We start from the raw sequence: 14,452 nt of genomic DNA on the forward strand, positions 1-14,452 counted from the left end.
GCCTAAGGAGACTACATTAACTAAGCACACCCCCTACACAGCCCCTCCATCCCAAAACAACCTTACCAGCACCCAGAAGTCCCCCCGGAGCCCCCTTTCCAGTCATTCCCTTCCCAAAGGTAACACTAGCCTGACCTCTGCCAGTATAGATTAGTTTTGCTTATTTTTTTTTTTTAAAGATTTTATTTATTTATTTTTTCCCCCCAAAGCCCCAGTAGATAGTTGTATGTCATAGCTGCACATCCTTCTAGTTGCTGTATGTGGGACGCGGCCTCAGCATGGCTGGAGAAGCGGTGCGTCAGTGCGCGCCCGGGATCCGAACCCGGGCCGCCAGTAGCGGAGCGCGCGCACTTAACCGCTAAGCCACGGGGCCGGCCCAGTTTTCCTTATTTTTGAACTTCATATAAATGGATCACTTTCCAGTGGTTTGTAGCTTACAAAGCGCCTGCATGTACATTAACTTGTTAAATCTTCACATCAGTACGGTGAGGTAGGCAGGAATTACAAATCCCATTTTACAGAGGAGAAAACTGAGGCTCAGAGAGGAGAAGGGAATCCTCCAGAATCACATTGCTGGCAAGTGGAGATCCAGGATACCTGCGTTCCATTTTGTGTCTCTCTGGATCTCAGAATGTCCTTCCAGGCATCAGGCTGCAATTCCCAGGCAGACACTTGAGGAATGGTCAGGAATCTGAAGCCAGCCCAGGCCTGGGCAGCTGATGGTATGTTACCAATCCTCCAGGATGGAGAAGGTCCAGGCCTTCAGGCTCAGAGAAGATCTGGTCACCTTTGGGGCATGGCCCAACCCTCCCCTCTCCACCACACGTCCTCTGCTGCACTCAACATGCTTTGTGAATTTTGATGAGTGACCCACCTCCCGTGTCCTTCCCTCCACACTGAAGAATTCAGAGTGCTGTTGAATGGAAGGGGGGAAGAGTTATATCTACAGAGCTCCCTCCCCATCCTGAGGGTTGCCACACACACTGCCCAGGAGCAGATGGTCCCCTTTGGAACCTGGCACTGTGTGCTGGACCTCCTCTCCCCCGCATGAGTCACTCTGAGCCCGGTTCTGAACGGGGGTTGCTGCCAAGGGCTCCCACTCCCCCTTCCCACAGTAGGTGCCCCCTCTCCCAGAATCCACCTCCATCCCCAGCCAATTCAACTACCCCCCCTTGGCTGCTAGGCAACATTCCCAGGTCTTTCCTTCTGGCCTCATGAACTCGTATACATACTTCAAAGCCCAAACCCTACCTCCTCCAGGATGTCTTTGTCTCTCCTGAACTCATTACACCCCCTACACATTAGTTCCTTTCTCAACACAACATAAATATCACAAAGTCACACAAACACACACAGTTTCACCACACTCTTTCTCCCAAACTGGGCTACATACACAGTCAGACCAGATCACAGCCACAGCCCTTGTATGTGGGCACATACACATGCACACACTACACCACACAGCCACAGGGATTTGGTCTTCACTTGTTTACAACAGGAACACAAAGTATCTTCTTCCCACACCAAGAGGCGTACAACAGGGCCCCAAACGTACAGATCACACATCATATGCAAATACACAGACTCACACCGTTTTCTGTTCTTCCTCCTTCACTCACGCACTTAGGCAACATGCACGTAGAGACAGTTTCTCTCCTGGACACAAAAACGCACAGGCTTGGAGAGCCATCATTCCTTCTCTCGCCCCTCTCTCACTCTCTCACACTCACACACACACACACACACACACACACACACACACGGAAGCACGCGGTAACAAACTCCAAATATAGTCAGTCTAGATCTTTCCGTCACACATAAATAACCGGCACGCGGCACCCATCTCTCCTCTGCTTTTTCTGTCTCCTCCTCTCCTCCCTCCTCCGCGCTCACACACACACACACACCCACACGCACATAAACACACGCAGCTGCAGCGCCCTGGGTCACACTCCCGTGCAGGCGCCAGGAGAAGACAAAGGTCGCCGAGGCCGCGCACAGCACACAGCCGAGCCGCTCCCCGGGCTCCGCCCGCGCCCACAGCCGGTCTCGGGGAGGTCGGGACCGCTCACCCCGAAGCCGGACACCCGGCCCGCGCCCGCCCTCGGGGTCCGCGCGCAGCCCGCGCCCGGCCGCGGCGCGCCGAGGGTTAAGGAGCCGGCGCGGGGGAGGCCGAGCTCGGGCGGTGATTGGCCGCGCCGCGCGGGCGCCGCGCCCCGCCATTGGCCCGGCGGCGGGCCCGCCTCCCCGGGACTCGGCGCCGAGCCGCGCTCGCCCGCGGGGGCCCGAGCGCGCCGCCGGGCAGCCAGCCGCGCGGTCCGGGGAGCGCGGCGGGAGCCGGAGCCGAAGCCGGAGCCGGGGTCGGGCCCGGAGCGGCGGCGCCGGAGCGGAGCGCGCGAGCTATGGTGAGTGCCGCCCGGCCCAGCCTCGCCGGGCCCCGGGGCGGCGCCGGGGTGGACCCGGGGCCGGGGGCCTGGGCGCCGGCTGCGGCTCTCGGGAGGCGTGGGGTCGGGGGGCGCGCGGGCAGGGTTCGCCTCGCCCGGCGGCGCCGGGCTTGGCTCTGGGCAGCTGCACCGCGCCGGATTTGGAGGGCCCGGGGTGGCCGGTTCGGTTCGGGGACAGTTGGTGCGGTTCAGGTCTGGGGCGTGCGGAAGTCCCTGGACCTGGCTGGGCTTGGAGACTCTGGGTGTCCGGGCTGGGTCCGTACAGGGGTCGGGGACAATTCCGAAGCGGCTGCATCCAGTTGGACCTGAGTGCCCTGGGACACCGAGGTTGGTCCGGGGCTCAGGCTCGGCTGGGGGCATCGTGGGTGGCCGCGCCAGCGCATTCCGCGGGCTAGATCCGGGCACTCTGGGACTGCTCGTCCCGCTATGGCCTAAGGGTGTGGAAAGTGGGGACTGGGCAGCCAGGTTGGTTGGTATCAGAGACCAGGGGACATTTGGGGGTCCTGCGCCCAGCGATCTGGTCTCCCCAGCATTTCCCAGTAACGGGTCCTCAGAGGAGGGAATCTCTGAGGCCCAGCACTGACTGGGATAGGGAGTGGCACCAGGAGAAGGGAGCAGAGGAGGGGGATTTCATAGGGGTTTCTGAAGCCCCAGGAGAGAACCCATTTGGTCCAGGCAGGACTGGTTGAGGCTTTTAGGTTGAGGTTTTAGGGAGAGGGGTTGTTTTTGGAAGGAAAGCCAAGACCTTCCAATCATCTCGCTAGAGCCTGATGATGACCTCTCCATCATGGGGGCAGAGACTACCTACTTCTCTTTGGTTTATTTTCCCATCAGAGGCCCCCCAGATTCTCTCTCCTAGTTCTGTTCTGTGCAGTGAAGTGGGTACAAGTCACCATGTAGGGCCTGAGGAGGGCATGTGGCACCTCCACTTCTCTGTGACAATGCTGCCAAGCCTGAGGGGGCTCAGGTGGGGGAGGATGGGACCCCCTGTAGACCTAAAGAGTCCCCCAGTGACTCCCCAGGACCAACTCCTGCTCTGCCCAGAGCTGGGGTTCCCTTAAAGTATCCCTCTCCTCTCCTCTCTTCTTGCCCCACTAGTGTCTGCTTTGCCCTGCACCACCACTTGCCTCTCCAGAATCAGTAATAATGACATACGGCTGACTCCACACCCAGAGGTACTTAGACATCATCTTGGACCCATCTTACCTCCTTGATCAGGAACCTCTCCCCTGGAATGCTCTGTTTGGACAGTTTTGGTGGCAGGGAGCGAACTCCCTGTGACCAGCACTTGATTTAAAGTCTCCGTATATGACAATGAAAGAAGGTGAGACTTTGAGGCCATATCATCCACTCTGCCTCCAGCCCACCCTGATCTGTTGCTCAGAAAGAGAACTTTTTCCTCCTTAAACACCACCAAAGAGAGGTCACCTTGCCATGGTGACACTTTTCAGAGCCTTACAACCTGAGAAACCTCCCAGCCTGTCAGGAAGACCCCAGGCTTTGGCATCAAGCAGATTTGAGTTCGATTTCCTGCTCCTCCACTTCCCCACAGGCACTTTGGTTGAGTCACGTCATCACCTCTGAGTATCAGTTTCCTCATCTGTGAAATGAGATGATAGGTCTTATCTCGCGGAGACGGTATGGAGATTCCGCGAGATAACCCAGTGAGCGTGCTTTGCTCCGATACAGCTTCGTTTCCTTTCTTGTACAGCCTTAAGCTCAAGTTGGGAAGTTCTGCCTGACATCCGACCTATTTGCTAGTCTGAAAGAAGGATTAAAGTGTATCACGTTGTGGGGAGAAGAAGGGGACGGTGATACAGAATCATTCATTTGTTCTTCGTTTAACAAGGGATTATTTATACTTACCGTGCGCCAAGCCCTGTGCTAGGGAGGGAAAAACCATCATGAACACCTTGTGAAGGGAGCTTCTCCCAGTCCGTAAATGTCTGCGCGGATCCTCAGGCTAGGTGGCGTTTCTTTGGGAGAGGTAGAGATGTCATGCCAGGCCAGGCTCGCTCCTGGCTGGAGAGATGAGAGAAAGCTTCACTGAGTAGGTGGCATCTGAATTGGAAAGGACATCCCAGGTGGGGAGACCTGTGTGAGCAGAGGACCAGAGGTGTGAGAGCCCAGGAAATGCTCTTGCCTGGCCCCTGGGCATGAGAGAGCCGGGAAAGAGGAAAGTAAGTGGGCAGGGGGCGTTGCTGGGGCCAGAGAGTGGAAGGCTTAGGCTGGCTGAGGAGTCAGAGCTCCGCTGTGGATTGTTGACCCACCACGTGTGGGTGGGGTGGAGGTGATGTCAGGCCCTCCACCCCTGTCATTTTGGTTTCCCCTAAACAATAGTCCCTGTGCTCATTCCTGAGGTGGGGGTGATGCAGGGCTGCTACAGTGTTTATTCTTTGGATCTCCTGCTCCATGGGTTTTAAACAAATCCAGCGTTCCCTCCCCTCCAGCGTGGCCAAGTTTCCCCTGGCCCCTGGGTTCCTCATGGGGCTCCCTTGGAGAGTGGTGTGGGCTGTTTCCTGTTGCCCTGGCTGAATCTCTCTGATGGTCCCCAGCTCCCCACCCAGATCTCTAACCCCTTGGCAGGGAGTCAGTGCTGTTCTTAAGGCCTCAAGTGGACCCCCACCCCCCAGTACGGGCTTGAAATGGGGATTCTGAGGAGTCTTTTTGTGTCTCCCGTCTCTGGCTGTCCCCATACCACCCAGCAGCAAGCAGGGTCCCCGAGCAAGAGAGTGCCAGAGCAGGCACAGACCTCCTGCGTGATTGGAGGGTTATCAGACAGGTCGGGGGGAAGGAGGCCCAATCCAGTGTTCCCAGTCTGCTGTTGTGGCACCTTGAGAATGTTCCTTCACATTCCAAGCTAAGGACTGAGCTTAAAGCCACGGCTGAGGGCTGGGAATTATCTTTACTGGAAGTGGCTGAGTTGAGGACAGGGTCCAGCACCTAGGTTTGAATACCGGGTGTATCACCAACTTGCTGTGTGAGCTTGAGTCAGCTGTTCCCCCTCTCTGCACCTCCTTTCCTCCCAAGTGAGACAGATTTGCTGGCTTCTCAGGATACCTTGAGGATACAATCTAGGATACAATGTAGAAATGCTTCCCAAACTATGAAGAACTTGAGGGAAAGTGTCATTATTTGAAGATGTGAAGCCAGTCACATGTCTCCTGAACCAGCCTGCATGGGGTTCCCAGAGGACAGCAAGTACCTTAGTAACGTTCCCTGTGTGGCCAGTGCCTGGGCTGGTAACCAGGTTACTCGAGTTCCCTTGCATTGCTACGATTTTTGGTAAACCAGGCATGTTGTTAGCTTTTGTTAAGGAATAAATACATTGTTTCCCAACCAGAATTGGAGAGCCCAGGCCCTGTTGGGAGAAACAGGATTTGAGGAGTAAAAGGGCTGCAGGGTGGACTCAGCAGAGTCTCAGGCACTAGCCAAGACGTAACCAGCTTAGCTAAAGTCCACACTTTGATGTCTACAGTGAGGGAGGAACCATCAGCAAGTGTTTATGACTTTTCGTGTTTCAAGTTTTTCTTTTCAGTAAACTAGGTCAGCACCCCTGCCTTAGTCAAAGGGCTTCATTCATTCATTCATTCATTCATTCATTTATTCACCAACAAGTCCGCCTGGTATAACACGAGGCGTTGGGGCTGCGGTCAGTGTGAATGGGACCAATAGGTCTCTCTTCCACAGTGTGGCGGCCAGGCAGATATGGAGCAGGAAATTGCAAGTGCAAGTACTGTTACCAAGGAGACATGCAGGGTGCTGTGGAGCAGGTAGGGGAACCCACCCGGGGATCAGAAAAATCTCCTGAGGACATGACATCCAAGCTGTGGCCTAAAGAATGAATGAACTGGCAAGAGCCTTCCTGGCAGAGGGAGCAGCATGTGCAGGTGGGAATTAATTTGTGCAGAGGCTCAGAAGACGATGCCTGGGAGGTGGCCAGGGGCAGAGTGTCACGTTAAAGATTTACAGTTCGATCCTAAGCGCAGTGGGGAGCCACTCAGGGGTTCAGAGTGAGGGAGTGCCATGGTCAGAGCATCTTGAGATGAGCACACAGGCTGCTTTGTGGCCAATGGGTAGGAGGGGCGAAGCTGGAAGCTGGGAAACCACTTAGGATGCAGGAGTGGCCCTGGGAGAGATGACAGTGGTCTGGACACCAGTCACTGTCCCCTCCACCCACCCCTGCCATCATGCTGCCCAGAATGGGCAGTGAAGAGAGGTGGAGGCTGTGGCCGTAGAGGTCCCACAAAGCCTGTTTCCCTGTGGACGTTGACCTCTCCTCATCTTTTCATGCAAATAACCAGCAGGGCTCCTGGCCTCAAGGAACTTTGATCTAATAGAGAGAAAGGCCAAGTTCCCAAATGACTCTGAAACAAGGTAGAAAATTCTAAGTACCAACCTGGAGATGCAGCTCAAGTCACCCTGGCCATGGGTGTGTATCAGGGAAGGCTTCCCAGAAGAGGTGGCAGTTGAACTTCCTATGGCAACAGTTAGTGGAATGGAATGCTCTCTAGGAGCCAAGCTTTGAAGAGATGAAAACGAGGTGATGCTCTCCTGTCCTCAAAGAGTTATAGTGTCGGGGGCAAAGTTTAATGAACTGCCAGCGCTGACTGAACCCCACTGTCAGGGAGTGGTGCTGGGAGTCTGGGGCCTGGGGGTTCTGCCCTTTCCCTGGGATGACTGGGATATCCGAAAGCCTCGCTGACAAGCCCCCGAATGGCTCCTCCCTCCTTACAGGGCTCGGTGGGGGGGGGGGGCTCTTCAGGGGAAAATGTAAACAGAGGAACAAGTTTCTGGAGAACATTCAGGAAATTAGCTGAGGGAGGATCTAACTTCAGGGCCCAGAGACAGGGAGGTGGGCCTGGCTGCTAGATCTTCGTAACACCGTAGAGAGCTTGTGTTGAAAGGGGATTTGTAACCATCTAATTCAACTTCCCTATTTTACAGGTGGGAAGACGCAGGGGCAAAATGAGCGTCTGCCATGTGCCTGGCACTTAAATGTAACCTCTGTGATCTTCACGCCAGCCCCAGGAAGTAGGTGTCTGCCCGTTATGGAGCTGTGAAAGCCGAGGCTCAAAGATCACTCAGGGAATTAGGGCCTGGGACTAGGCAGTGGACTCCTGACTCAAGATTCTGGCTTCAGTCCCGAGCTGTCACTCCAGTCCGCAGAAACTCTGCCCTCCTGGGAAAGCCCCCTGGGGTGGGGGGGTGGGCCTATTGGGCAGTGGCCAGAGGTGATAGAAACTGACTGGGGCTGGACGTCGGCCAGGCTGAAATGTTGATTATTTATCTTTCACCTTTGCACAGCACTTGACAGGTCGTGAAGCCTTTTCCTCCCCATTTGCCAACTGTTCTTGGGCCCCACTGCCAGTCAGTGGCAGAGCTAGGACTTAAAGGCAGGCCTATGACTCCCAGCCCAGACCCCCATCTCCCTAGCTCTTGGCACTGCCCCAGGGGCCGCGGCCCAGGTCTCCAGTGGCCCCTGGCTGGAGATGTCCCAGGCCTCTTGTGGGCATGAGCAGCAGCCCCTGGCCCAGAAGCCTGTTCTCCCCTTCCTCCTCCCTGCAGGCTCCTTTGCCTCCTTGGCGGGGAAGGTGGGAGGGCAGGCAGGGGCCACAGCCAGGAGGAGTAGGGTTACAGTGTAAACACCCGAAATGTCAATATTTACCTCCGCCTGGAACCAGAGCCTCCTGCCTGCCTCCCTGCCTCCCACGCGCTGCCCGTCCAGGCGCACGTGGCCTGCTCTGAGGCTCTGATCTGGTCACTGAGAGCAAGGCCGAGGGAGGGGACCTAGCGTCCAGCCCAAGCTCTGCCACTAACTTTTCATGTAGCCCTGAGCTACCTGACGCTCTCCCTTCCTGGGCCTCAATTTTCCCATCTGTAAAATGGCATGGCTGGAACCGACCAACTCCAGGGGCCTTTTCAGCAATGACCTGTAGGATTACAAGCATAGTTCTCTGGTTCAGAGCACGGACTTGAAGTTGGGTGGACCTGGGTTTGAATCCCAGCCCCACGACTTCCTCACTGTGAGACTGTGGACAAGTCGCTTAATCCCTCTGAGCTTTGGTTTCTTCGTCTGTAGAATGAGATCCTAATGGTACCTACTTTGGAGGGTCATTGGTAAGGATTAATGAGGTAACTCTCGACATAGCGCTTGACACAGGATAAGAACTGAAAAAATGGTGGTGGTGTTGGTGGTGGTTGTTATTCCAAATAAACACTTTACGATTCTCTGAATCCAGACTCTGAGTTGCGTCACTTGGGGACTGGAGCCAAGGGTGGGGACTCTAATCTCACGACCTCCTGGCACTCTGGGGCCACAGGCTGGGCTGGTGAGAAAGCCCCTTGGTCAACACCACACAGGCGCACGCAGGCCCAGTGGCCCAGGCTCTACGGTTCCTTCTTACTGGGCGGAGGTCGGGCTGAAGTGACCTCAGAGATGTGTGACAGTGAGAGGAGTGGGGAGGTGGAGGGGGCGGAAGGGGTAGGAAGGATGCATTTCCCAAGAGCTGTTGCACAGAAACCAGAGTCCAGTGCACCCGCGAGCTGTTCCCTCCAGCCTGGGAGAGGAGGGGGCGTGGAGCGGCGACCTCAGGGTGTGGGGAGGGGGGCGGGGAGGTGGGGGCTGCTGGCGCAGCAGAAGTGGCCCTTGGCCACCGCTGGGCCCGGGTTCAAACCTGGCTTCAGCGCTTTTTGCTGTGTCACTTGGGGCATTATGTCATCTCTCTGGAGCTTTGTTTTTCTCATCTCAAATATGGAGATGTGGGGCCTGTTTTGTACAGTCGTTGGAAGAGTTGTCAGGTGCTGTTTCAGGAGAACCCAACTCAATCCTGGCACATACAGGGGCTCAGTCGCTACCAGCCTCTCTTTTTAGCCTGCTAAGAACCACATGTCAGTCCTGGTTCTGCTGGTCTGCACTTCTTGAGGGCAAGATTGTGTGCTTTTAAAAAGTTTGGTATAATTTACTTAAGTAAGACGCCCATACCTTGTACAGCTCGATTTTTGCAAATGTGCACACCTGCAACCACCACCTCGATCAAAATATAGAACATTTCCGCCTCCCCAGAACGTTCCCCTTTGCGCCCTTCCATCAGTCTCCCCTACAGGCAGCCGCTGGCCTGCCGTCTGGCACTCTAGTTTTGCCTGGAGTGCGAACTTGATCTGCATGAATTCGTGTGCTCTTGGGTCTGGTTTCCTTCAGCTGCAGTCAGCACTGACTGTTGTTTAGTTTGTCCGTGTTGCCTGTACCAGGGTCTGCTCCTTTTTTAGGCTACATCGTGTCCCTCTGGGTAGATGCACGTGGAGATGTCCATGGGTGACATCTGGGGGATTCCAGTTCGGGCAGCTGTGACTTTCCTGCGCATGTCTGTCTGTGGCCCTGAGCACCCCTTTCTCTTGGGCAGGTACCTAGGAGTGGAACTGCTGGGTCAGCTGGTCAATGTGTGTTTAACTGTCGCAGAAACTGCCACACAATCCTTCAAGGACGGTGCTCTGTTTTCAGAGGGTTATTCACCTCTGCCCCCAGGCCCAAGCCTAGACTCTTGATGAATGTTTTTTGAAAGAAGGAAGGAATTTGAGCCCTTTCTTTGTCTTAATGCTTCAGATCCACTCTATCAGCCCTGCCCCTACCCTCGGGGTCTGACAGCTCTTGGGGGTCTGCCCGACCCTGGGCTTTGGGTCTCACCTGGCATTTCCCAGGACAGGGAGGGGGTCCTGGCCCTGGAGACCCCAGACCATGAGGCTCTACCGCTGATTGGCTGTGTGACCTTAGGCAAGTCCCTTGCCCTCCCTGGTCCTCAGTTTCCCGTTCTGCAAGGCAGTGGGTGGATTGCAGGTTTCCCCCGCTCCCCGGTTTCTGGTGGTCTCCGCCTACTTGGGAGCCATTGCTCCCACATGCTCCGTGTTCCTCCACCTCCAGGGTTGCACCTGCCCCACTGGTGAGCCCCAGCCATCTCCTGTCTCCAGGGAAGGACCATTTGGGAAACTGGGTAGGCGCTTCATTCTTGGTACTCTCAAGAGTCTTATTGTGAGTCAGTCCTTCCTGGGTGAGAGCCCCCCAGAGTGGGCCCCTGGCCATGGGACCCCCACCCATGGAGGCTTGGCAGAGATGGCAGAGCTGGGTTTGAATCCAGCCACTTCCTGGCTCTGTGACCTTGGGCAAGTCACCCCACCTCCCTGAGCTCCGGCATCCTCATCTGCAGGGTTGTGAGGATGAAATGAGGTCCTGTCTCTTTGTGGGGACAGAAGTGGGTGGGGCAGCAAAGTTCCTGCCCTGGAGGAGATACAGTCTAGGGGAGGGAGCCAGAGCCAGCCAACCAACCAACTAGAAAGACCACTTCAGAGAAAGGGAAAAAGATACAACAGGGTGATGTGGCTGCCAGTGGCTGTGAGGCAGGGAGGGGACTACTCTAGATTTGTGGGCAAGGAAGGAGGTGACATCTGAGCTGAGGCCTGAAGGATGAGGAGGGAGCAGCTGGGCAAAGATGTGGGAGAGGAGAGTTCTGAGCAGAGGAACAAGTGCAAAGGGCCTGAGACAGGGACAAGGGATTTGGCCCATTATGGGTAGCCAGAAGGCCGATGTGGCTGGGCAGAGGGAGCAAGGGGGAAAGGGATAGAGATAGGTGGGCATGGAGGGGCCAGGTCATGTAGGGCCTTGTCAGGCGTGGGGGGAAGTTGGCATTTCATTCTAAGAGTGATGGGAAGCCACTGCAGGGCTCAAGGAGAGGGATGGCTGGTTTGGTTTATGTTTTAGAAACGCCCTGGCTAGGGCCGGCCCCGTGGCTTAGCGGTTAAGTGCGCGCGCTCTGATGCTGGCGGCCTGGGTTCGGATCCCGGGAGCGCCCGGAGGCACCACTTCTCCGTCCAACGCGAGGCCGAGTCCCACGTACAGCAACTAGAAGGATGTGAACCTATGACGTACAACTATCTACTGGGGCTTTGGGGGGAAAAACTGAGTAAATAAAATCTTTAAAAAAAAAAAAAGAAACGCCCTGGCTGCTGTGTGGAGGATGGACTATAGGGGGCAGGAGTGAGGCACGGAAGCCGGTGTTAGATGAGAGGTGACAGGGCCTCAGTACGTGCACCTGCCCTGAGGTCAAGGAGGCTTATGCTTCTCCAGGATCTGGGATTTTAGCGGCTACTTCGGAGGATGGGAGGGAGGTTGAGGGCATCCCAGATGCTGCGAGACGTTCCTGGCAGCAGAACATGGGGGGCAGAAGTTGCATTCGGAGCCAGACAGACTTGTCTTAAAACTTCCACTTGAACTCAGCTTTCCAGGGTGAGCTCGAGATTCTCCCAAAGTGACCACATTCCCACAACCCCAGGCTTTGGGGATCCAGAGAAACGGGACCAAAAGGACATAGAACCTGAGCCTGCCTCCCCACTTCCACATGCCCTGCCGAGAAGTGAGAGTGGAGGAAGTGATGGCCGCAAGGGGATGCCCAGCCCTGTGCCCTCTGAGCAGCTGCTCCCGTGGCCTGGCTCGAGGGAATCCTGTGGCTTTGTGGTTCCTGGATGTCCTGGGCTGGTCTCAGGCAGGAGGTGGCCATGAAAAGGCGGTACTTCATCTTTCTCTGCCCTGGAGTGTTGAGGGGGTGGTTCCTGGGCATCCTGCTGGGCTTCCGGGTGTGGTGGGTGGGGAGAGGGAGGAGAGGGCATGGGAGTTCAGAGTTACAGAAGATCTCAGGAAGCGGGATTTAGACGACATGTAGACCAGCCTCCTCGTGGGGAGACAAAGGCTCAGAAAGGGAAAGAGACTTGCCTGAGGCCACACAGCGAGTTAGAAGCAGGATTTAGACTCTGATCTTTGGGACTCCTAATCTATTGCTCTTTCTGGTTAAGATGAGGGTTTTGGAGCCAGACAGACCTGGGTTCTGCCTGAGTCCCAGCTGGGTGACCTTGGGCCAGTGACCATCTCTGAGCCTTGGTTTTCCTCCCCTGTGGAATGGGATGATAGTGACATCTTTGTCATGCTGGTGTTGTGAAGAGTGGTTGAAATGATTCCTGAAAGGCTGTAAGGCTCATAGGACAGTGCACCTAGTAGGTCCTCAGTAAGTGGGAGCTGTCGCTGATGTTATTACTATTGTGGTTCTGTCATTTTAAGCCTCGTGAAGGGCTGGAGGGAACAGCCTTCACTTGTGCTGTTTTCTAGTTCTGGTGAATGCAGTTAGGCAGGGAGGAGAGGAAATTCTCACTGTCAGCCCGTCTCACTGCTGCTTGTTCATTTTCCTTCCCCATCACCATTGGGAGACCCTTTAACCGGGGCCTTACACACACACACACACACACACACACACACACACACACACACACATTGGGAGACCCTTTAACCGGGCCCTTAATTACCACCACCCCCCCAGCGCACACAGACACACACATTGGGAGACGCTTTAGTCGGGGCCTTACACACACACACACACACACACACACACACACACTAGGAGACCCTTTAACTGGGCCCTTAATTACCACAACCCCCCCAGCGCACACACACACACACATTGGGAGACCCTTTAACCGGGGCCTTACACACACACACACACACACATTGGGAGACCCTTTAACCAGGCCCTTAATTACCACCACCCCCCCAGCGCACACACACACACACATTGGGAGACCCTTTAACCGGGGCCTTACACACACACACACACACACACACTAGGAGACCCTTTAACCGGGCCCTTAATTACCATCACCCCCCCAGCGCGCGCAAACACACACATGTGCACACACACACTGGAGCTGTTCTTTCCGCCTCCAACCTGAATGGGGGCAGACAGGCGCTACACGCAGGCCCAGGATGGGAAACTGGGTGGCTCTCGCCTTCTGCATCAGGTCCCTACCACACTCCCACTGACCCCTGTTTGTGCAGTGTGGCCTTGGGGTTAAGAGCAGAGGCCATGGGGTCAACTCGAACTTGAGCCCTGAATCCGCCACTCCTTGTAGTAAAGGACCTTTCTTCAGCAGGTAAGTTTTCCTCTCTGAGCCTTGGGTTTCCCATCTGGGAAGTGGGGATAACAACCCCCTCAGGGTGGTCTCGAACATGAAATGAGAGAAGATATGCTCGGAGGTGTGTGGTGCATATTCGGTGCTTGACTCCAGGAGGTGGGTGTCGCCAATGACAACACTGCCATAGGTCCCAACCAAGCCCATTAGGCCTGTTCTTCCTCCCGCAGCTGTTCTCAGAAACTTTCCTGACCATCCCCTGCCCAGCCATCATGCGTTCCCACGGTGCCCTCCCTCCCACCCCAGACTGCCTTCTATCAGGGCACAAGTCACCCTGGACGAAATTTGCTGCTCTCTCTTGTCTCCCTGCACTATCACAGATCAAGACCTTGAGCTCTGGGCCCGCCTGCCTGGGTTTGAATCCCAGCTCTGCCTCTTACTTGAGCAACCTCAGGCAAACTGCTTAATTCTTAGCCTCTGTTTCTGCATAAGGAAAATGGAAATAATAATAGTACAAAACCCAGAGAGTTGTTTAAACAAGCAGTATAATTCCTGTAAAGTGCTGGGGTCCGTACCTACCATACGGTGAGTGCCTAGTGGGTGTTAACTGATTTTATTACTGGATGGATTCTGCCGGAGCAGAGCCCCCACCTTCTCATTTCTGTATTCCCAGCACCTGATGGAACTGGGAGGGATTTGCACCATGGACAATGGAGAGTTGCTTTACCAGTGAAATGGGCCTCCACGGAAAGACTGTGCTTGGGGCCTTGGTCAAGGACTCGGGTCACGATGCGAACTTGTTTATCTGGCAGACGTAGGGCTGCCCTTAGCGAGTTCTCTGTCCGTGGGGGAAACTAGGCAACATGGGTCTGATACAACTGGAAAGTGATGTACACAGACCTGTGCAGCTTGCTTCAGAGAAGACTTCTGGGGTTGGTGACACTTGATGACTCCTTGGGGGAAATGATACACTGTTAACTTCCGGCCACATTGGGGTTTTAGTCAATAATCCTTTTGTGCTTTCCTGCCGGTAGTGTTTACCAGGCTTAGCTATTATGTAC

At 55.3% G+C, this 14,452-nt stretch overlaps 1 protein-coding gene across 2 annotated transcripts in view; it reads left to right on the forward strand.

The window, feature by feature from the left end:
- The first annotated feature begins 2,310 nt into the window (after positions 1 to 2,310).
- Positions 2,311 to 14,452, forward strand: part of ECE1 (endothelin converting enzyme 1) — a 106,717-nt gene continuing 94,575 nt past the window's right edge. Inside the window, exon 1 of one of the 2 annotated variants that reach the window (XM_087446637.1) lies at positions 2,311 to 2,405. In XM_087446637.1, the coding sequence (XP_087302763.1) occupies positions 2,403 to 2,405 (3 nt within the window). In that variant the 5' untranslated portion in view covers positions 2,311 to 2,402. The remainder of the gene's footprint in view (positions 2,406 to 14,452) is intronic. The other variant, XM_087446638.1, reaches the window with a different exon arrangement.

Source organism: Ceratotherium simum, chromosome 22, assembly GCF_057802395.1.
Source record: "Ceratotherium simum simum isolate JZ-2026a chromosome 22, ASM5780239v1, whole genome shotgun sequence".
Classification (NCBI taxonomy): Eukaryota; Metazoa; Chordata; class Mammalia; order Perissodactyla; family Rhinocerotidae; genus Ceratotherium; species Ceratotherium simum.